Below are 22,084 nucleotides of genomic sequence, written 5' to 3' on the forward strand. Positions count from 1 at the left end.
CTTAAATCCAGCCATGTGTTCCCTCTTGTGCCGAGTCAAGGCTTGGGTCTGGCTTCCTTAAGCTCCAACCACGTGCGTTGGCTTTACAGGCAGGTCCCTGTTCGGCAGGGCAGGTCTGAGTTGTTTGTAGCACAGGCTTTAAGCAAGCTGCTCACAGACCTAGGCCCAGGCTAAGAAGCCGCCGCTCGGACTAGGAAGCCGACTGCCGCCTGCCGCCACCTGTCGCCGCCTGCCGCCCTTGTGGGAAAGCAGACCTGCCGCCAAGCCAAGTGGTTTTTAATGGATTCTTGTCACGTTGGGCGCCAGATGTAGATGTAACCAACTGTCTTATTAAATAAGAAACACAGAAACAATGTAAAAGAGAAAGCCAAGAGGTCAGAGCTCAGAGCTAAAATCTCACCCTTCCTCCTGCGGTGTCCCAGCTTCTCGAAAGGAGAGCTATTTCCTGTGTGTCAATCGTTTCCAAGTCATTCTGCCTTCTCATTGGTTGTAAACCCAAACACGTGACTGCCTTGTCACTGTCTGAATGTACAGCCCCCTAGGTCTTAAAGGCATATGTCTCCAATGCTGGCTGTATCCCTGAACACACAGAGATCTATGGGATTAAAAGCGTGTGCCACCACCGCCACACTATGTCTATGGCTCTAATAGCTCTGACCCCCGGGGAACTTTATTTATTAACATACAATCAAAATCACATTTCAGTACAGTTAGAATACCACCACAGAACAAGTAGGACATTTCCTTATAATTTCCTTGGCTTGTTGCCAAGCCATGGAAAAATCCTTTTTCAAACCCTTGCTATTGATATGGTGGGGTTTTTTTAAATGAAATTCTGAGGCCTCCAGCATATTTCCTAGCAATAGTTGATCAATTTCATCATTACCTTGTGCTAGAGGGCCTGGCAGACCCATCTGGGATCAGATATGTGTTATATATAAGGGATGATTCTTTTTTAATTAATTAATTAATTAATTAATTAATTTATTATGTACACAGAAGAGGGTACCAGATCTCATTACAGATGGTTGTGAGCCACCATATGGGTGCTGGGAATTGAACTCAGGATCTCTAGAAGAACAGTTAGTGCTCTTAACCTCTGAGCCATCTCTCCAGCCCCATAAGGGATGATCCTTATTCCTAATTATTTCTTGTAACTGGATAAATAATGAAGTTAATTCTGACTCATCAGGAATAAATTCAGCAGTTTCAATGTGTAAGACAACTCTTCTGCATACTGAGAGTCAGTAACTATGTTAAGAGGTTCTGTAAAATCCATTAATATCAACAAAATATCATACAATTCTGACTTTTGGACAAAATTATAAGGGCCTTGAGCCACTTTACTTAAATTTTCTTTTTTGTAACCTGCCTTTCCTGATTTATTTACATTAGTATAAAATATAGGGGCTCCAGAAATTGGTGTTCCCGTACAATATAAAGAAAAATCCAGTTCATTCTCTTTATAAATTGAACTCTATTGCTTTTGGTATATTTGTTGCTAATCTCTCCCAAAAAAATTACTGCAAGCTCTTTGCCAAGGTTCACTTTCAGCCCATATTTTGTCAATTTCATTATTAATTAAAGGTACTACAATTTCTGCTGTGTCTATTCCTGCTAATTGACAAAATCTCAATTTTCCTTTTAAAATCAAATCAGACATCTTTCCCACATATGTCTTTAATTTCTTACTCAGTTTATTTAGTAGAAATATCCATTCCAATATAATATCTTCCCTCTAAGTTAAAATTCCTATAGGAGAATGCTTAGAGTGTAAAATACATAGAATGCAATCAAGCTTTAGATCCACATGATCCACATGTGCATCCTGTAATTTCTTTCCCACCAAAGCCAATTCTCTCAGCTTCAGCTAATAATCTCTTTGACTACTTAAGTCCTTATCACCATCTAAGACTTTGAACAAATTACTCAGCTCATAATTTTTTATCCCAACAGTGGGCCATAGATTGGAAATGTCTCCATTTCCAATGTCTAGCAATCTTTGAAATTAATTAAGAGTCCATAATTGGCCGGGCGGTGGTGGCGCACGCCTTTAATCCCAGCACTCGGGAGGCAGAGCCAGGTGGATCGCTGTGAGTTCGAGGCCGGCCTGGGCTACCAAGTGAGCTCCAGGAAAGGCGCAAAACTACGCAGAGAAACCCTGTCTCGAAAAAACCAAAAAAAAAAAAAAAGAGTCCATAATTGATCTCTCCTAATTTGTACCTTTTGGAGTCTAATTTTTGTAGACCAACTTAATATCTTAAATAATTAATAGAATCTTCTTTTGTATTTTTAAGGAACAATTTGTAATCCTCAACAAGGCAAAATTTTCTTTACTTCTTCAAATATTCTTTCTAAAGTATCCACATTTGAATCAGCTAGTAAAATGTCCTCCATGTAACGATAAATTATAGATATCGGAAATTGTTTACATGTTACTTCCAATGGCTGTTGTACAAAATATTGGGACAGGGTTGTGCTACTTAACATTCCTTGTGGGAGAACCTTCTATTTATATCTCTTAACAGGCTGCAAATTATTATATGTAGGCACTGTGAGGCAAATTTTTCTTTGTCTTTTTCTTGTAAAATTATAGTGAAGAAATAGTCTTTTAAATCAATAACTATAAGAGGCCATTCTTTAGGTAACAGAGAAGGCAAAGGATGTCCAGACTATAGAGAGCCCACTGGCTGAATCAACTTGTTAATAGCTCTTAGATCTGTTACCATTTTCCATTTTCCAGATTTCTTTTTAATAACAAATACAGGAGAATTCAAGGGCTGGTTGATTCTTCAATATGCTGAACATTTAACTGCTCCTGTATCAGCTGTTCTAAGGTCTGCATTTTCTCTGATGGTAAAGGCCATTGCTGAATCCATACAGGCTTGTCTATCTAATAACTTTAAAGGTAGGTCTTCTGGTGCCTTTGAAAGATCAGCAACTGTTGTGGATAGTTCTTGTACAACTTGAATGGTTAGTTACTGTTCTTTATAATAATACCTCCTAATATTTTCCCCAGAAACATATGCTAGTTTATGATTTGTTTCAGAGATTGGAAGAATGTTAACCTGGGCATTCCATTGATGTAACAAATCACATTCCCATAAATTCATGGCTATATTAGCCACATATGGCTTTATTTTTCCTCTCTGTTCTTCTGGTCCCATACATTTGACCCATCTCATGCTCTGTTTTTCTTGAGATAACATTTCAATACCTAAAAGCTGAACATTTACCTCCTGGAGAGGCTAATTTGGATGCCAAGATTCTGGTGCGATTACTGTTATATCCTAAGTACCGGGCGTGGTGGCGCACGCCTTTAATCCCAGCACTCGGGAGGCAGAGGCAGGCGGATCTCTGTGAGTTCGAGGCCAGCCTGGGCTACCCCAAGTGAGTTCCAGGAAAGGCGCAAAGCTACGCAGAGAAACCCTGTCTCGAAAAACAAAAAAAAAAACAAAAAAAACAAAACAAAAAAACTGTTATATCCTAACCTGTGTCTACAAGACCTTCAATAACAATGTCATTTATTCGTATTTTTAATTTTGGTCTTTGTTCACTTATAGAAGTTTGCCAAAATATTTGCTTTATGGTTTCTCCTGATTTTTTTGTTCTCTCTTCTATAGCTGTTCTATCACCCTGAGCAGTATGTTTTTTTTTTTAATTACAATAAGCATTAGACTCTTTAATAGATCTAGGAAGGAGTTTCTTCCATGATGACAGGAAAGGACTGAACAGAATTTGACATGGGGGCCTGCAAAAGGCCCCTCAGGGCATTTCTCAACAGCAAAGGCAAAGGATTACCTTGTCTGTCCCTTGTTGATCTACATTTGTTAGTCCAATGTCTGCCTTGGCCACAACTTCTGCATAATCCAGAAAGGAGGGGATTTCTGTTGGAAATATTTTTAGCAAAAACATTGTTTCTAGGAACACCCTGTTTACAGTCCCTTTTTAGGTGACCTTGTTTACAACATTTGACATTTTGATTTTTCTTCAAACCTCTAAAAATCACCTCTCCTATCCAAGCATCATCATAGTTATGAAGTTCAAAATTGATTGTTTCTTGGATACATCTTTTCAAGGGTGCTGATCTTGCCTTTGATGGCCTAATTACCTTTTGTATTGTGCATTAGCATTTTCAAAAGACTGAAATTCAATTATTATTTGTTAGCTTCTGAATTTGGTATTATTGTATTTACTGCTGAAGTCAACCTTTGTAAGAAATTAGTGAAGGTTTCTTTTGGGCCCTGTATAACTTTTGTAAATGACTCATTTTTCTTTCCTAATTCTTCAATTCTGTTTCAAGCATTCCAGGCTGCTGTACAGCATAAAGTCAGGGTGTGGTCATCATATAAAGATTGTCTTTGTTTATCAGCATAATCTCCTTCTCCAAGAAGTTGATCTTGGGAGATTTCAATACCTCTAGCCATACTCCATTGTTCAATGGTCTTTGCCTCATCTTTTTACCAGGTCCTCTATTGTAATTGGGGACCAGCCTCCAAGACCACTGTAACCAAATATCTCCAGTCTTGAGGGATAATTCTAATACAAGTTGATCACAAGTTTAACATCTGCTTCACAAGAGGTGGCTGAATCTCTTAAAATATAATCTTTGCACAGGAGTCCATTCAGCTCGTACACAGTCTAAGGAATATGAATCATCTGGCAGTTAATAAAGGTTACTGGATAAATTAAGGTTGGCTGTCTTAAAGCCTTAGGTTGTTTCTCTGTAACCTTATAATGCAATGCTAAGATTGGTTCTCCTTTAAATTCCTCTGTCTGGGTCTGAATATCTCTATGATCTGTTTTTAATAACTTTTTCTAAAATTTTTATCTTGGCAATCATATTAACAAACTTTTTGTTTTTGTTTTGTTTTTCAAGACAGGGTTTCTCTGTGTAGCTTTGCACCTTTTTCTTGGAACTCACTCTGTAGCCCAGGCTGGCCTAGAAATCATAGAGATCCACCTGCCTCTGCCTCCCAAGTGCTGGGATTAAAGGTGTGTGCCACCACTGCCTGGCCTAACAAACTTTTTAAAATGTTAAAACTGAAATAATTGAACAAATAATATTTATAATTGACAATACAGAAATCCTATCTACATCAATTATCCTTTCATTTAATTGCTCCCTTTTCTAACTGTCTAGTGTATTATCAGAGACCAAACAAACTCCTTCTATTGTAATAGTGTTTTTGATTTTTTAATATGGGGGGAAAGTCTCTCTGACTATTTTTTAAACTAATGCCCCCTTTAAGAAATCCCAAATGACTTGCCAAATCTGCTGACAATGATGATTCAGATGACAGTGTGGCCAAAGCCTAAGGAGGGGTTCAGGGAAACCTAGCTAGCTCAGTCGGTAGAGCATGAGACTCTTAATCTCATGGTCATGGATTTGTGTCCATGTTGGGCACCAGAATTGCACAAATCCTAATTGTTCTTATAATAAAAAGCCAGAGCCAATATTGCTGTAATGCTGAAAGATCAGAGGAAACAAGCCAGAGCCGCGTCTCACCTCACCAACTCCTCAGCTGAAAGGGGAAGATCTTGTCTCCATGAGTCCTCAGATTGAACGCTCCTGAATCCTCAGCCAAAAGAGCTAAGCTGCTGTCTCCTCCTGGCTTATTTGCCTTTCTCTGCCCAGCCATGCCACTTCCTGTCTCAACTTTCCTAGTGCTGGGATTAAAGGAGTCTGACTCCCAGTTTTGGGATTAAATGTGTGAGCCATCACTGCCTGGCTCTGTTTCTCTTTTAGACTGGATTAATCTCATGTAGCCTAGGGTGGCCTTGAATTCACAGAGATCCAGACAGATCTCTGCCTTCAGAGTGCTAGGATTAAATGTGTGTGCCACCACTGCCTGGCCTCTATGTTGAATCTAATGACTGGCTCTGTCCTCTGACCTTCAGGCAAATTTTACTTATTAGAGTACAAACAAATTATCACCAGAAGCTGTTGTCACCCCAAGGCAGGTACATCCCAGGCCTGTCTGGCACACCTGCTCTATGCCCTCCCACCCCCAACCTACTTTGGTTCTTGGTCTTTTGGAGCCCCAGAAAGAAAGGTGAGAAGAGGAAGGAGGAAGAGACTGGCCTGGGGTTTTGAGAAAAGAGCCTCAGGAGCCACCCAGGCCATGGGAGCTGAGGACATGAGTGTTTATAGCCACTCCTCAGTTCCAGTGCCCCTCCCGTGGAGTTCCCAAGTGGGTAGGCATAAGAATGAACAGCTGTCATGCATTGCTGGCTTACAGAAACCCCTAGCCTGATCACATGAGTGGGAAATCACTGCCACAATCTCCTGTTAAATCTCTCTTTCACTGAAATCCTCCATGCACCCACTATCTGGGACTTGTCCCCAGCCTTCTTTGTTCATATACCAACTTTGGGGGTAGTCTTCCCAAGGTTCCAAGGTGCATCAGCCTCTGCTATCTCTGTACTCACACCCCTAAAACCTCCTGCAGGCATCATCATCTCCTGCCTCCTGCAGGCATCATTATCTCCTGCCTCTTGCAGGCATCATCATCTCCTGCTTCCTGCAGGCATCATCATCTCCTGTATCCTGAAGGCATCCTCATCTCCTGTATCTTCAAAGCATCATCATCTCCTGTATCCTGAAGGCATCCTCATCGCCTGCCTTCTGCAGGCATCATCATCTCCTGTATCTTGAAGGCATCCTCATCTCCTGTATCCTGAAGGCATCCTCATCTCCTGCTTCCTGCAGGCATCCTCATCTCTTGTATCCTGAAGGCATCCTCATCTCCTGCCTTCTGCAGGCATCATCATCTCCTGCTTCCTGCAGGCATCATCATCTCCTGTATCCTGAATGCATCATCATCTCCTGTATCTTGAAGGCATCCTCATCTCCTGTATCCTGAAGGCATCCTCATCTCCTGCCTCCTGCAGGCATCATCATGACATGCACATGCCCTTGCCCTTGCACACCTTGCACACCTTGCACTAGAAGGTGGTATACAGGGGTTTCAGCCTTCTCCAGTCTCCTGTCCAGGAGAGGAGACAGCATCAGAGAGGGACAGCAACTGATCATGGTCACACTGAGATGAAGGGCTGGACTGGGGATTTGAACTCAGGCCTTGATTTCAGTACCATGTACCTTAAAATTCACAAGGCGGTCTCACTGAAGAGGCCACAGTAGTGGTTTGAATGAGGTGTCCCCTAATGTCTCAGGCATCCGAACACTTGGTATGCAGTTTGTAGTGCTGTTTGGGACAGTTTAGGAGGTGTGACCTTACTGGAGGAAGTATGTCACGGGGGGGGGGGGGGATTTAGAGCCTAAGACCCTACCTTCCTCTGAGTTCCCCCTTTCTTCTTCCTGCTTGTGGACCAAACTGTGACCTTGCAACATCCTGTTCCATCCTGCTGCATGCCGCCTTGCTTCTCTGTTGGTGGACTCTAAACCTCTGGGACAGTAACCCCAAATAAACCTTCCTTTCATAAGTTGCCCTGGTCATGGTGTGACCTGGAGCAGCATGCTTCAGTGCAGGTTCCTGAGAGGGTGGACCAGGAATGAGAAAAATAAAGATGATAGGAGACCTGGGACTAGGAGGTCTTGAATAAGCTGATAATATGCCCTGCAAACTTATTAAGAAGTACAACATTTTGTTTACGGTTTTTAGAGCAGAAATGGGAGGCAGTCAGAGGAAAGCTATCATACAATGGGATGACATCAGCAGGAAGCTAATCAAGCAATGTTGCACAAAAGTAACACATAGTGTTACATAGACACCTTGGGACTGATAACCACAGCCCCTTAGTAGGAAGAGTTGGGTTTGCAGGGTCTGAAATCACAGCTTCCTCAAGGCCCTGGACCCAGGCTATTACTAACTTTACTCAGCATATTCCTGGTGTTAGACAAGGAACTATATTCCTTCTCCATACTTCAGAGCCCCAGGGAAAGCCTAGAACCAGCCAGTTCCCCACGATAGTGTTTAATCACAGAAACTGAAAAGTACTGATACAGCCACCATCACAGAGCTGCTACATCCGTGTGTGAGCCTAGAAGGGGAGGAGACAAGGGGAGATCAGAAAAGTTGACAGTTACTGTCAATTCAACACAGCCTAGAGTCTCCTGAGAAGGGAGCCTCAATTGAGAGGTTACCCTGATCATATTGGCTTGTGGAAGTGTCTCTGGGGGATTGTCTTGGTTGTTAGTTGATATAGGGGGTCCAGTCCACTGTGGGAGACACCATTCCCTTGGCAAGAGGTCCTGCTCTACAAGAAAGGTAAGGAAGAGCAGGCCTGTGAGCAGACAAGACAGCAGACTGCGTTCCTTCATGGCCTCTTCTTCAGGCCCTGTCCTGACTTCTTTCAAAGATGGACTGTGACCTGGAAACATAAGCCAAATAAACCCTTTCCTCCCCAGGTTGCTTCTGGTCAGAGTGGCTGGTTTTTTAATGATTTTTTTGATTTGGTGTATTTGTGTGTATCTGTAGTCATTTATATGCACCATGGGCACAAGGTGCCTGAGGAGGCCAGAACGGGGCATCAGATATCTGGAAGTGGAGATACAGACAGCTATGTGTTACCCAGTGTGGGTGCTGGAAGCTGAACCTGGGTTCTCACAGGAGGAGAAAGCATGTTAATCATGGGGCCGTCTGTCTTTGCAGCCCCTGGTCAGAGCCTTTCAGTCACAGCAGCTGGACAAACACTGAGCCCCCCTCATTTCCTAATGAACAACAGGACAGGAAGGAATTTCAGGAAAGCAGTCAAGAGATGCTCGCAGGGTCGCACGGTGTTTATGTCACATCACTGCATCCCACAAACACCTTTAGAGGGAGGGACCACTGTCCCTTTTCACAAGACAGGGAAAACTGAGGCCCTGATAGGGTTGGTGGCTTAGTCAGGCTCACACAGGGACCGCTGGTTCTTATGCCTGACTGTCTGTCCATCTGCCGTCCATGAAACAGGGCTGTCAGGGCCAGGAAAGGAGGTGGGACACTGGAGGTGGTGTGACTTTATCCCCCCAGATGACCACTAGGGTGATAACTCTGCACTCATTGCTTGCTAGCCAGAGATCTGTGTGTATGTGTGGATCTGTCTGTCTGCCCTTCTTTCTCAGTCTGAGCTGTCACGCTCTACTGGAAGTTCCTCCCTTCTGTCCCCAAGCTACACCTTTGCTCTTCCTCTCTCCTCAAAGCCATCCTGGAGTGTGACCCAGGCCCCGGCTGCTTCACCCTCCTGACTGTGACGTTTGCTGTCCCATTAGGGGCCCCTGACTCAGGGCTGAGGGTGTAGATGCTGCATTTGGCTCAGGGACCTTTCAAGCCTCCGTGGGCTAGTGTGCATCCCTACTAGTGAGACAGTTCAGCCCACAGCCCACGGTCCACAGTCTATAGCCCACAGTCCACAGTCCACAGCCCACAGTCCACAGCCCACAGCCTACAGCCCACAGCCCACAGTCCACAGTCCACAGTCCATGGTCCACAATCCACAGTCCACAGCCCATAGCTCATAGTCCACAGTTCACAGCCCACAGTCCACAGTCCACGGTCCACGGTCCACGGTCCACGGTCTATGGTCCACAGTCCACAGTCAACAGTTCACAGTCCACAGTCCACAGTCTATAGCCCACAGCCTACAGCCCACAGCTCACAGTCCACAGCCTACAGCCCACAGCTCACAGTCCACAGCCCACAGTCCACAGCCCACAGTCCACAGCCCACAGTCCACAGTCCACAGCCCATAGGCCACAGTCCACAGCCCATAGTCCATAGACCACAGTCCACAGTCCACAGCCCACAGCCCACTGTCCACAGCCCACAGCCCATAGGCCACAGTCCACAGTCCATAGCCCATAGCCCATAGGCCACAGTCCACAGCCCATAGCTCACAGTCCACAGTCCACATCCACAGCTCATAGCACATAGTCCACAGCCCATAGCTCATAGTCCACAGTCTATAGCACACAGCCCACAGTCCACAGCTCTTAGCCCACAGTCCACAGCCCATAGGTCACAGTCCACAGCCCATAGCTCACAGTCCACAGTCCAAATCCACAGCTCATAGCACACAGTCCACAGCCCACAGCCCATAGGCCACAGTCCACAGTCCATAGCCCACAGTCCACAGTCCACAGCCCATAGGCCACAGTCCACAGTCCACAGCCCACAGCCCATAGGCCACAGTCCATAGGCCATAGGCCACAGTCCACAGCTCACAGTCCACAGTCCACATCCACAGCTCATAGCACACAGTCCACAGCCCATAGCTCATAGTCTACAGTCTATAGCACACAGCCCACAGTCCACAGCTCTTAGCCCACAGTCCACAGCCCATAGGTCACAGTCCACAGCCCATAGCTCACAGTCCACAGTCCAAATCCACAGCTCATAGCACACAGTCCACAGCCCACAGTCCATAGGCCACAGTCCACAGTCCATAGCCCACAGTCCACAGTCCACAGCCCATAGGCCACAGTCCACAGTCCACAGCCCACAGCCCATAGGCCACAGTCCATAGGCCATAGGCCACAGTCCACAGCCCACAGCCCACAGCCCACAGTCCACAGTCCCCAGTCCACAGCCCACAGTTCACAGCCCACAGTCCACAGTCCACAGCCCACAGTCCACAGCCCACAGCCCATAGGCCACAGTCCATAGGCCATAGGCCACAGTCCACAGCCCACAGTCCACAGCCCACAGTCCACAGCCCACAGGCCATAGGCCACAGTCCACAGCTCATAGCCCACAGCCCACAGCCCATATCCCATAGGCCACAGCCAACAGTCCACAGTCCACAGCCCACAGCCCACTGTCCACAGCCCACAGCCCACTGTCCACAGCCCACAGCCCATAGGCCACAGTCCACAGCCCACAGCCCATAGGCCACAGGGCACAGCCCATGGCTCACACCCCTTAGCCCACAGCCATCCCTGCTCTACTCTGGACCAGTGATCTCGATAGGAGTGGTCAGGTCTGAGCTGTGTATAGGAAGGAGACAGGGTCAGCAGGCCACTGGACCCCGGGCTCTGTTGTCTCCACCTCTGCCTGTAGCTCAGCTAGGAGCGTGGCTCATAGCAGGTTCTTTGCTGGCCAGAGGCAGATCTCTCTCTCTCTCTCTCTCTCTCTCTCTCTCTCTCTCTCTCTCTCTCCCTCTCTCTCCCCACATTTGCGTGTGTCTCCCCATCTTTCCATCCTAGAATCTGGTATCAATTCTCCAGACCTAGTCTTCCATTTACTGCTGTTTTCAGCAGGGCACCTCCATGTGGCTTTTTCTCAGAAGTGGTCTTCAATGCTCCATGGCCAACCCCACTGTCTGGAGGAGGGGCCCTGTCGACGGGGTACAGACACCCAAGGCATAGTCTGTGCCCCCAGGTTCCTCCGTGAGTTCATCACGGTAGCATGGGAGCAGGAACTGGAGTGGAGTCCACATTCAGCCTTTGCAGCCATCTTGGGAAAGGCTGATGCTGTAGCAGAAGGCTCTCGCTGGCCTGAGAGAGGCTGGCAGGCAGGAACCAAGTGACATGTGGGGTCTGCAGACTTCCGGGACAGAAGGGCCAGCAGCCACAGTCAGGGCACATCAGAAGACACGTGGCCTTGGTCAGCTCTGAGACCTCCTGCTACCAATGCTTTTGTGTCCCCAGGCCTTAGTCACTGTCCCCTCTCATCCACATCAGGACTCTAGAGACATTGGCTGCCTCGAGGTCTCATGAGTCCTGGCTCTTGTCTCCAAACATCTGGAGAAGTTTGTAGGGAACAGAGGGAAGCTGAGAACACAGTGGCCGGGGTGAAAGAAAGGCAGCTGTGTGTCTCCTGCCCCAGGGCCATTGCCTGTCTTTGGTCCTCTTCTGGCCTCTGAACCCACTGGAATCGGCTTCCCAGATCACTGAGTTATCTTAGACCAAGCAGGCTTCCACAGCGTCTCTGGTCCTTCAGGAAGGTGTTTCCAGGGTTTGGCCGAGTCGCTGCCCAAGTTGTAGCCTACGACAAACAGGGAGAGGTGAAGAAGGGCCATGCCCTGCGCTCGGTGCCCCAATGCCCCGGGTGATCTTTGACCCTCCGGACTCTGAGTTGTTCCTTCATCCCCTAAGGGACATGTGGGGCCACCCACGCCTGGCCACCCTCCCCCTCACTGGATGTCACTGGTCATCTTGAACAGGCAGAGGGAGATTCCCCAGCCATGATTCTGTGTCACAGTCCTTAGAGTAGGGACCAGATCTTGGTCCTGGGAACTAGGGATGACTCTACTTACTTCCCATGTGCCTCTTCTTCCAAAACCCATAGCCCATAACAAACACCACAGACACAAGAAGCAATGTCGGCACCACCACCACCGCAGGGAGGTAAGTCTCCTGGGACCTGAGGAGGCAGGACAGCAGAGGACTAAGGACCAGCAGGCAGGCCCACAGCACCTGCAGGGAGATGCTCTCTCTCCCCTCTCTCTCTCTCTGTCTCTGTCTGTCTCTCTGTCTCTGTCTGTGTCTGTCTGTCGTCTGTCTGTCTCTCTCTCTCTCTCTCTCTCTCTCTCTCTCTCTCTCTCTCTCTCTCTCTCTCTCTCTGTCATCTGTCTGTCTGTCTCTCTCTGTCTTGGGACCAGATGTGGGAAGAGAAAGGAGACGCCAGAGTCCCAGGAAGTACGTCACCAGGCAGGAGGAGCATCTGCACTTGACACCTCTCCTCCAGTATCCTCACATCCTTCATCAGTGAAGACAAGAGCCCCACACAATGGCCACAGGGGCTGAAGAGATCAAGACTGTTTCCTCCACAGTGACTGAGGGTGTCTCTTGCCCCCTCTGTCTTCTGTAGTGGGAGCACCTCCTCTATGTGACCCCGTCCATGTGACCCTCTCCATGTGACCCCCCATGTGACCCTCTCCATGTGACCCCCCCATGTGACCCCCCCATGTGACCCCCCTCCATGTGACATCCCCATGTGACATCCCCATGTGACCCCCTCCATGTGACCCCCTCCATGTGTCACCCCTCCATGTGACCCCCCTCCATGTGATCCCCCTCCATGTGACCCCCTCCATGTGACACCCTCCATGTGACACCCCCTCCATGTGACCCCCTCCATGTGACACCCCCCCATGTGTCACCCCTCCCCTCCATGTGTCACCCCTCCATGTGACCCCCCCATGTGACATCCCCATGTGACCCCCTCCATGTGACCCCCTCCATGTGACCCCCCTCCATGTGACCCCCCTCCATGTGACCCCCCATGTGACATCCCCATGTGACCCCCCCATGTGACCCTCTCCATGTGACCCCCTCCATGTGACCCTCTCCATGTGACCCCCTCCATGTGACCCTCTCCATGTGACCCCCTCCATGTGACCCCCTCCATGTGACCCCCTCCATGTGACACTAGGGTCTGCAGTGTCCTTTGTGCTGGAGCTCTTCATGCTCCTCTGCCGGTGGAGAGCGGGGGGTGACACAGCCCTGTCCTAGATCCCTTGGCCTTGAGCGGGCATCTGACCCGAGTTGCCCAGTGGGATGGCGCTCTCGTGTGCACAGCAGAGGCTGCCTCAGGCACGGTTTGCCAGCCGACTTCCAATCTCTGTCTACTTCCGCCCTCTTCCCAGTGCTCTGGGTAAAATGCTGGTCCTCATCTCAGGGTCTGGGGAACCCAGAGAGAGCATCCACACTTCCCACTTCCCAACCCCTTGCCCTGGCCCCCCTCTCCTCTCCATCCATAGTCTTGACCTTCATCCCACTGCCTTCCGTTGTGACCCTCCCCATTTCCCACAATTCACTGCTGAATAGCAGCGATCCCCACTGAGTTCATGGGGAGCAATAGGGAGTGTTGGATGCCAGAGTGGCCTCTTGAGTAATGCTGGGGTCTGAGAGCTGAGGCCACGCCTGATAAAGTATCACATAACCTGTTGGGGGGTAACTGGTGCCACATCCCCGTGGTGGACAAGCAGCTGCTCAGGTGTCCGGACACGGTGGAGGTGGTCACGGGGTCAGCAGAGAAGGGTCTCGCATTGCTAGGAGACATGGTCACTGGCTGGGACTTCGTGCTCTTCCCGGGCTCTGGGAGGGGGCCACGGGTATCGGTGGAACTGTAGCTTGTCACAGGGGTTGGTGCGGTGGTCCCTGAGGCCAAGGTGAGGAGTCCAGGTGTGAACACAGTCACGTCAGAGGTGACAGGGTTGTGAGGGCCTGAAATGGGGACCTGGCCCGTTGTGACAAATCCACTCTCGAAGGTGTTGGTTAGATGCGTGGGAGGAGCGTTTCTCTCAGTTGTGAGGGCTGAGGGACCAGAGAGGAAGAAGAATTAGATTAAGCCTGAGGCTTGAGTGCCAGGGACAGAATTCATAGACCCTCAGCTGCGGGGACACTGGGGAGAAGCCGCCTGTGACTTGGACTTGGCGTCTGAGTGTCAGGGGTGTGTTCTTTCAGAGAGTGACAGGAAGAGGAAGTAGACATGTGAGGAAGGGAGACCTGGGACAATCTCTTCAGCCTCCCCATCAGGCCTGCTCCCAGAGCACAGAGACATCTTCTTTCCTAGGCCCCCAGTCACTTTCCAGGCTCCTCTCAATCAAGAGCATCAAAGAGATTTCCTTTTACAACGACAGTGATTTAGTGTGTAAGTGTGTGTGTTTGTGTGTGTGCACAGTACACGCGGGGAGGTTCGGGGACAGCTTGTAGGAGTCAGTTCTGGCATTTCATCAGATGGGTCCTGGGATTTATGACCTTGTAAGAATTTAAGCCTGGTGACCTTGCTCTGCCAGAGGATTGCTATTGCTTATGTTTTATAACTGAATACCTCAGAGGCTTGAGGGAACTGACAGGTATAAGGAGAGAGGAGGATTTTTTAAGAGAGAACTTGAGGACGAGACAGAGAAGAGACAAGAGAACAGAAGAACTAGATGGGTAAGAACTGGAGAGAAATGAACTAGATGGGAAAGAACTAGATTGAAGGGCTAGAAGAGAATACCAGAGAAACAAGATGGAAGATGAGGAAGAGTTAGATGGGGAAGATCAAGGGAGAGAGAAGGAGAAGGGGAGGAGCTGAGATGGGAAAGAACTTGATGGATGAGAACCTAGATGGGGCAGAACCAAGATGAAGGAATTAAGATAGAACTTAGAGGGGGTGGCAAATAGATGTAGAGAGAAATCAGGCAAGAAAGGAGCTAGGCATGAGAGCAGAGTAGAAGCTGTGTAGAGGGAGAACTACTCAGAATAATAAAGTGTGTTTCATGTATGTAGACTCCTTTCTTTTCATCAAAGATTAAATTATCAGCTGGTTGCAGATTCTTCCCGGACCCTGGGAGGGGACTGTTGAGGGGCTGGGCCTCCTCAGTCCTTGTTAAGGGTCCAAATCCCACTCGTCCAAGCCGCTGCTGTTTCCAGTCCCGCATCCAGCTTGGTCTCATTGCTCCTCTCCCACTCTCCCACTGTCTGTAAGCAGTGATGTCTGCCTTACAGAGAAGGGGCTGAAGCATGGCTCACTTGGCCAAGTGCTTGCCTTGAGCATGAGGACCTGGGCACACTGGTCTGTGCTTTTAATCTGGGCATCAGGGAGCTATCGTAGCCCACTTGGCATGCTCCAGGGCGGTGAGAAATCCTGTCTCAAAACCAAGGTGGACAGCTCCTAAGGAGTGACACCCGAGCTTGACCTCTGGCCTCCACATGTACACAGTACTCCTTCACATATATCTACACATACATCCACAAAGTGGGGGAGCAAAGAAAGATACAACACATTTCTCTTCCTGTTGCAGTTAGAACTAAGCACAGCTCTGTATCATGGAATTCAGAACCACATGACTCTCCAAGCTGAAATAATAGCCTGGTATAGTAGTGCACACCTTTAATTCTAGCACTCAAGAGGCAGAGGCAGGGGGATCTCTGTGAGTTCCAGGGCCAGCCAAGGTGACATGGTGAGACCCTGCCCCCAAATAAACAAGCAAATAAATGCAACCGATTACTACAAAACTTACTGTTCCTTTTCCCCTAACCCTCTCCCCCACATCCAGGGTGGACCAGCTACCCCAATCCTTTTGCAGACCTTCCTGAATCTTGCCTATGCTCATTAGGCTCTCCCTACAGATGCCCTTCCAAGCATGAGAGAGCGCTCTCCTCACCCGGGGGGCCCTGACACTGAGTAACTAGTTCATCATTGCTTTCTAAGCACATGCACTGTGCTATGCAAGGATTTGTCTGGATGAAGTGTTACTTTCTGGCATCCCCACAGGGCAGGACTGTCGCTGGTTTTGTTCATCATTATATTCTCAAAGCCTGTAACAGTGCCGGGCATATCCCCAGCTCGGTGAGCCTATGTTGTTCAGATAACTGAATAAAACAAAGCACGGTCCTGAGTCCCAGGCTCTCCTCTGCACAAGGCCAAGGCCAGAGCCACACCAAGTTTGATAAAACTCACTTTCTTCGGAAAATGGTGACAGGAAGATGTCCGTAGTGAAGGACCATTATTATACTGTCCCACCCATGCCAGCTCTGGGTAGGTCTGCTCACCTGGATACACTTCCAGCTGGAAACCCACCAAGGGGTAGAGATTCCCAGCCGTGTTACGCATGCACCAGTATCGTCCGGAGTCCTGGACCCTGAGGGCCTCCATGGTGATGTAGACAACCTTGGCCTTGGCGTCATCCCTTATGGAGTAGCTGGGCCCCTTCACCCAGCCCCGGATGAAGTTCAGCTCACACTTCTTCTTCTTCACTTTGCACCAAGCCTTGCTCTCCACACGGTTCCGGCGGTTCTTGTAGGAGCACTGCACGGACAGAGACTCCCCTTCACGCCGCTGCACTTTCCGGTACACGTTCTCAATGGAGGGACCTGGGGAGATAGGACTTGCTGAGTAAGGTCTGGAGAGGAAGAAGAAGCCATCTTGAAACTGGCAGCTGGAGGCAAGAGGAGAGGAGGATGTAGCCCTGGCTTTCATGGAGCTCAGCGTGAGGCGGAAGCACAGCTCTGCCCTCAGGGAGTCAGGGAGAGGCATGGCCCCACTAACAGCTTGCTCCCCTAGTCTGATGGAGGAGACCTCAGTTTAATGAGGAAATCACCCTAGCAGGAGCTCTCCACCAGATATAGTCTCTTCCTCTGGATGCTTTCTGGTCTTCAGGGATGCCCAATATTTCAAGACAGACCCAGGCTCTGCCTGAGACAGATATGCAGACACAAACAGGTCTAGTTCTGGACTTGAGAGCCCAAACTACTGATGTGATGAAAAGGTCCAGTATCTAGGAAAATGATGAAGAGTTATTTCTCCTAGTAATAATTTTTCCCCCTCCTCTTTCTCTCTTCCCTCTCCACTTTCTCCTTTTGGTTTTGTATGTCATGATGGGGATCACACCCAGTGCCTCAAGCATGTCAGGCAAGCACTACTGAGCCACACTTCTGCCCTCTATTTGAATACCTTTTAAATAGCACTCTCCATGGTGCTTACCTTTTAAATATTCCAGTTTCATAAAACCTGCCACATAGATAAAGCTTGACACACACACACTTGAGCCCAGCCCCCACTGATGAGCCAGTCGATGGATTCCACGTTATCCACTGTTCATCCAATGTTTTGACGTGGCAACTTGGCTTTGTCATCTATAATTGTATTGGGCAAGTCCTAGCTAGCCCAGGGTGCATGGGGCCTGCAGACCATAGGCTGGACATGCCTGGGAGAGCATCTGGCCTCTGTACTCATGAGATGTGACACAAACCCGTTAACAGCATGAGGGAGGAAGATGTAGAGTTTAAGGCTAACCTGGGATACCTAGTGAGTTCAGGCTAGCCTGGAAACAAAAGCCTGTCTGTAAAGGGAAAAGAGGAGAGAGTTCATGAGTGAGACTGCTGAGCTTGAGAGGCCGAGTTCAAATCCCAAGACTCACGAGAAATGCCCAGCACCTGGACCCAGCGATGGGCTGGGGGGCGGGGCCAGAAGATGGCCAGGTCTGCAATGTGTGTATAACACACACACACACACACACACACACACACACACACACACACACGGGAGAGAGAGAGAATGAATATGAATGAATACATGAAAGCGGTCTGTGTCCTTCATAATCCAATCTGTTGAAGAAATTAGGGACAGAGGTAGCAAGATGATTGGGGAACAGAGGGAGTGAGCAGCTTCACACAAGACCCCGAAGCCACTTGTCACCTTAGCGGAAGCTCCGAGAGTCTCCTTCCCTTGCAAAGTCAACAACAGAACAGAGCAGGCCTCTCCTATTCACCTCTGCTGAGCGGTGTTTTGAGAACCCCCCCTGCCTGCTGAGCATCAGAGGTGGGACCCTCCGGAGGAAGCCTTGAGGGGTCCTGGGCTCCCTGGTGCCTTCACTTTGTCCAACGGTGAGGGGTGGGTTTGGCAGCCCTCACCACACCCAGGACGGAACAGGAAGTGGTAAGTGGTTGCCTTGGCAGCGAGGCAGGCAGGAATGAATGAGCCCCCTGCAGAGAGTAGCAGTGAGTAGGAAAGGCCCTTGGGGATTGGTTCCCTTCAGGTCAGAGCAGAGGGACCGGATATGGCATCAGCATTCCGAGAAAAGGGGACTTCAAAGTGTGCAGACATGCTACAAGAACTCACAACAGCACCAGTCAGAACTCAATCGACAGACAAAGGGCAAACGGGCAGTTTCTGTGAGGAGATTCTCCATACCAAGGAAACCCAGCAGATAATGGCCAACAGAGAGGACACAGCTACACCCTCTGTGTGAGGCCTGGTGAGGTCTGCCTGGGGCCAGATATTAGCATGGGACATTCTCACTGGTCCCTGGTGAAGACCCAAGTCAGCCCAGTCTCCTTCCCCAGCCCACAAAACATGAAGACAGTGGAGCAAGAAAAAGGCAATGGGGGGGGGGGGTGCAGACAGGAGGAAGTGGTTTTTCTCTTCTCTCAGCCCCCACCTCTCACCTGAGACACAACCCTGTAGACACAGCAGCAGCAGCAGCATGAGAGGCCATGGCTCCATCCAGATGAGCAGTCTGTCACCCAGGGAATCTAGGACCCACACTGACCCCAGGCATGCCACTTGGGTCTACCAGGGAGGGATGTCAGGGTCTGAAAAGTACCGTTGCCTATTTCGGGAAGTGAGGCTGTGTGGCACACAGTGCTCCAGCAGAGCCTATCACAAGTGTGGGGAGAGCAAGCGAGGGCGGGCGCTGCTTGTTTCCGCCCTCTTCCTCAGAACTTCAGGCAGGTGTGGCTGTTCCACCCTGGGGCCCCTGGGTCTGGGGAAGCTCAAGACCCATAACCTCTGTGATTCTCTACAGAAAACCCGACCCGACCCATCCGGGGCATCTCCTCATCCAAGAGGTCTGCTCCACCCAGGGAACTGGAGGGGAGGCTTCTGGGACATTCCGTACAGACTTTATGGGATCTTCTGGGTTCAGAGGTTCGGGAGCTGGTGTTCTCTGGCAGGCCTTGACACTCCTTCACAAAGAAGGTCTTAGTCTGGTGAATTGCGTTCCTTCTGTCATCCTGACCCTCCAGGTCCCGGCTGCTTACACCGTTCGCTCCTGTTCACTGTTGCAAATAACCACTCACAGGCTCACGTGCGGCTTATTTTTGTCATGGGGAAAATATGCAAATTTTAAAACCCTCACTCACACAGGGCTCTCCATTTCCCTGTCCACACATTTCCCTGGCTCTGTCCTTTGCCGCTCTTCCTGCGGTCTCCAACTCCGCCACCGGCTCTCTCTGGCCCTCCACTCCTCCCAGGCTCCCAGACTTCTAGAAACACAGCCAGCCTCCCCTCCCCCATCTCCTCTCGGATTGCCCCGCCCTCAGAGCCCCTCCCTCCCCTTGTTCTGCCCGCTTAGACATCGTCGGAGCCCCGACCTGTCCCTCCACTTCCTTTCCAGCCATATCTCTCTTCCACAGCCACCCGCTCTGACCCAGCATCTGGCCCAAGACTCCACCCTTCCCCCAGTCCCCGAGGAATCTTTGGGCTGCTGACATCCAGCAGCTCTGCAACCCCATGACTGTATGTGTTCCCCATACTTGTTTAGTCCCCCCACCTCCCCACCCCCGCAAACAAAAAGTCCCCCGATTTGCACAGCCACTCCCAAATCCCAGACCAAAGGAGTTTTAGCTTTGCTCACTTCAAACTTCGCACATCTTTTAACTCATTCATTCATTAGTTCTTACAACCTCCTTGCTACGCATGGCCCTGGACACTATGGGTAAAAGAATGAGACACACTTGTCCTGTAAGGGTTCTGATGTGGCGTTCAAAGGGGACACTGAGATACGTTATCTATTGGGGGGGGGGTTGTATTCAGTGCTGTGAACAGAAGTTCCTGGGAAGAGCAGCACCTGATCCTGAACCTTCTACAAAGCTGGTTGCCTGACTCACTCATGGCCGCTTTCCCATTGCTCCGATCTCAGTGCCTTGACTTCCCCACCAAGATGGCTGTTCCCTTAAACTGCACTCCCAAGCCAGCCAAGTCCACTGGCAAGATGAGGCTCCAACCGCAGGCAAATGAGCGTGTTGATGAGCCTGGGGACCAGAGTTCCATTCTCAGAGTCACATGGTGGAAGGAAAAAACTGAGTCCAGCAAGGTGTCCTCTGACTGTCTCACACACACACACACACACACACACACACACACACACACTCACACACACATTCACACACTCATACACACACACTCACACACTCACACACACACACACACACACACACACACTCACACACACACTCTGATGAGGTCACCCCGAGAGAAAGTTAGCTTTTTAAAATTCAATGAACAAAGAGGAAGAATGGCTGCTTATTAAGACCAGTAACTGCAGTATCTTTATTACTATCTGGTTAAATAAGTTATGTTTTTATTACAATGGTGTCGTTATTTTTTACTCTCATTGTTTTGAGACAAGATTTCATTTACCCCAGGGCCTAAACTCTCTGTGTTGACAAGGATGATCTTGTGCTTTAAATGACAGATTTTTGCCAGGTGCATACAGCTAATCTCAGCAAAGGCAATCCAATCTCTGTGTGTCTCAGGCCAGCCTGGTCTACACTGTGAGACCCAGATGCCAGCCAGGGCTACATAGTGAGATCCTGTCTCAGAAACAAATAAATTAATAAATAAATATTCTCCCTAGGTTCAGTTTTTTTTTAATTTTTAAAGATATTTTTATTTGATATCTTTAAATATTTTGTCTGCATGGATGTATGCACACCACATGTGTGCCTGGTGCCTGTAGTGGACAGAAGAGGGTGTTGGATCCCCTGGGACTGTAATTACAGATGGTTGTGAGCCGCCACGTGCATGCTGGGAGCAGAACCCAGGTCCTCAACTGAGCCATCACTCTAGCTTCATTAAAAAAAAAATAATAAAAAAAATGATGATTGTGGAAAGTTTGAAATGAAGACGGTCCATAGCCAAGTTCTCTTTAGCCCTTCCTAACAGCCGTCTCTTGCCCTCCTCAGTTTGTGATCTAATATCTTTGTGCCCATTAGGTAAATCTTCTAGAATGTACAAACGGATCCTACTCTCCACCAGCCAACAGGCCAGGAGTATGTCAGACAGCATCTGAGCCTGGAGCCGAGGTTTCCACAATAGTCACTCTTACTTGGCTCCCAAGTAAACTCTGTCTTGCACCCTTCGAGGTGAGAGTTGTATTTTCACATCTACAGTGCCCTAGACAGGCAGGCAGGCAGGCAGGCGGCAGTTTGCCAGGGATCTGAGGACAACTTAGAGGAAGCAGGGAATTCCATGTCACGTGGTTGGTGAGTGCCCACTGTACTTGCTTGCAGCTGGGCTGTCTCTGAGTCAGCTCCAAGGGTGAGGAGGGCAAACATCTACAAAACAAGGTACTTTAGCTGCGAAAAAAACCAAACGATTAGTTTCAGAAACTGTAACAGTCCACCCGAAAATGGTCACAAAACGGCATGGCCCTGGCTGACAGTGTCTTCAAGCTTTTCCCCTCTCTGAAGACATGCTGTTTCCCTCACTCGCTGTTTTCCAGCGCTCCTTCCCAGTACCCACACCCCGAGTTCAGATCTGTCCTCGCCAACACACATGGTGTCTTCCTCCCTCCCCTCTGCAGAGCAGCGGCTTCAGACACAGGGTTCACACTCACCCTGTGAGAGTATTGTAAGCTAGAGCAGACCTTCTGCTAAGCCCCTCAGTGTGTCCAGCAGAGTGAGACATGGTAACAAGTGAGGTCATGG

General features: G+C 49.1%; 1 protein-coding gene across 1 annotated transcript; it reads right to left on the reverse strand.

The window, feature by feature from the left end:
- Positions 1-10,726: 10,726 nt before the first annotated feature.
- On the reverse strand, positions 10,727-19,164 carry Treml2 (triggering receptor expressed on myeloid cells like 2). Its single transcript, XM_076557599.1, has 5 exons — positions 18,821-19,164; positions 16,427-16,747; positions 13,828-14,200; positions 12,199-12,305; positions 10,727-11,927 (listed from the first exon to the last, which is right to left on the reverse strand). The coding sequence occupies exons 1-5, from the start codon at positions 18,876-18,878 to the stop codon at positions 11,830-11,832; spliced, it is 957 nt and encodes a 318-aa protein (XP_076413714.1). The 5' UTR covers positions 18,879-19,164; the 3' UTR covers positions 10,727-11,829.
- Positions 19,165-22,084: the final 2,920 nt, after the last annotated feature.

The sequence above is a fragment of the Peromyscus maniculatus genome, chromosome 21 (genome assembly GCF_049852395.1).
Source record: "Peromyscus maniculatus bairdii isolate BWxNUB_F1_BW_parent chromosome 21, HU_Pman_BW_mat_3.1, whole genome shotgun sequence".
Lineage (NCBI taxonomy): Eukaryota > Metazoa > Chordata > Mammalia > Rodentia > Cricetidae > Peromyscus > Peromyscus maniculatus.

Coding starts and splice junctions, on each gene's coding strand:
- Treml2 (XM_076557599.1), bottom strand. CDS start 18,878: ATGGAGCCATGGCCTCTCATGCTGCTGCTGCTGCTGTGTCTACAGGGT. Junction 14,201..16,426: donor CCAGCTGGAAGTGTATCCAG/GTGAGCAGACCT, acceptor CTGGTCCCTCAG/CCCTCACAACTGAGAGAAAC. Junction 11,928..12,198: donor GAAGAAGAGGCACATGGGAA/GTAAGTAGAGTC, acceptor TGTTTGTCGTAG/GCTACAACTTGGGCAGCGAC.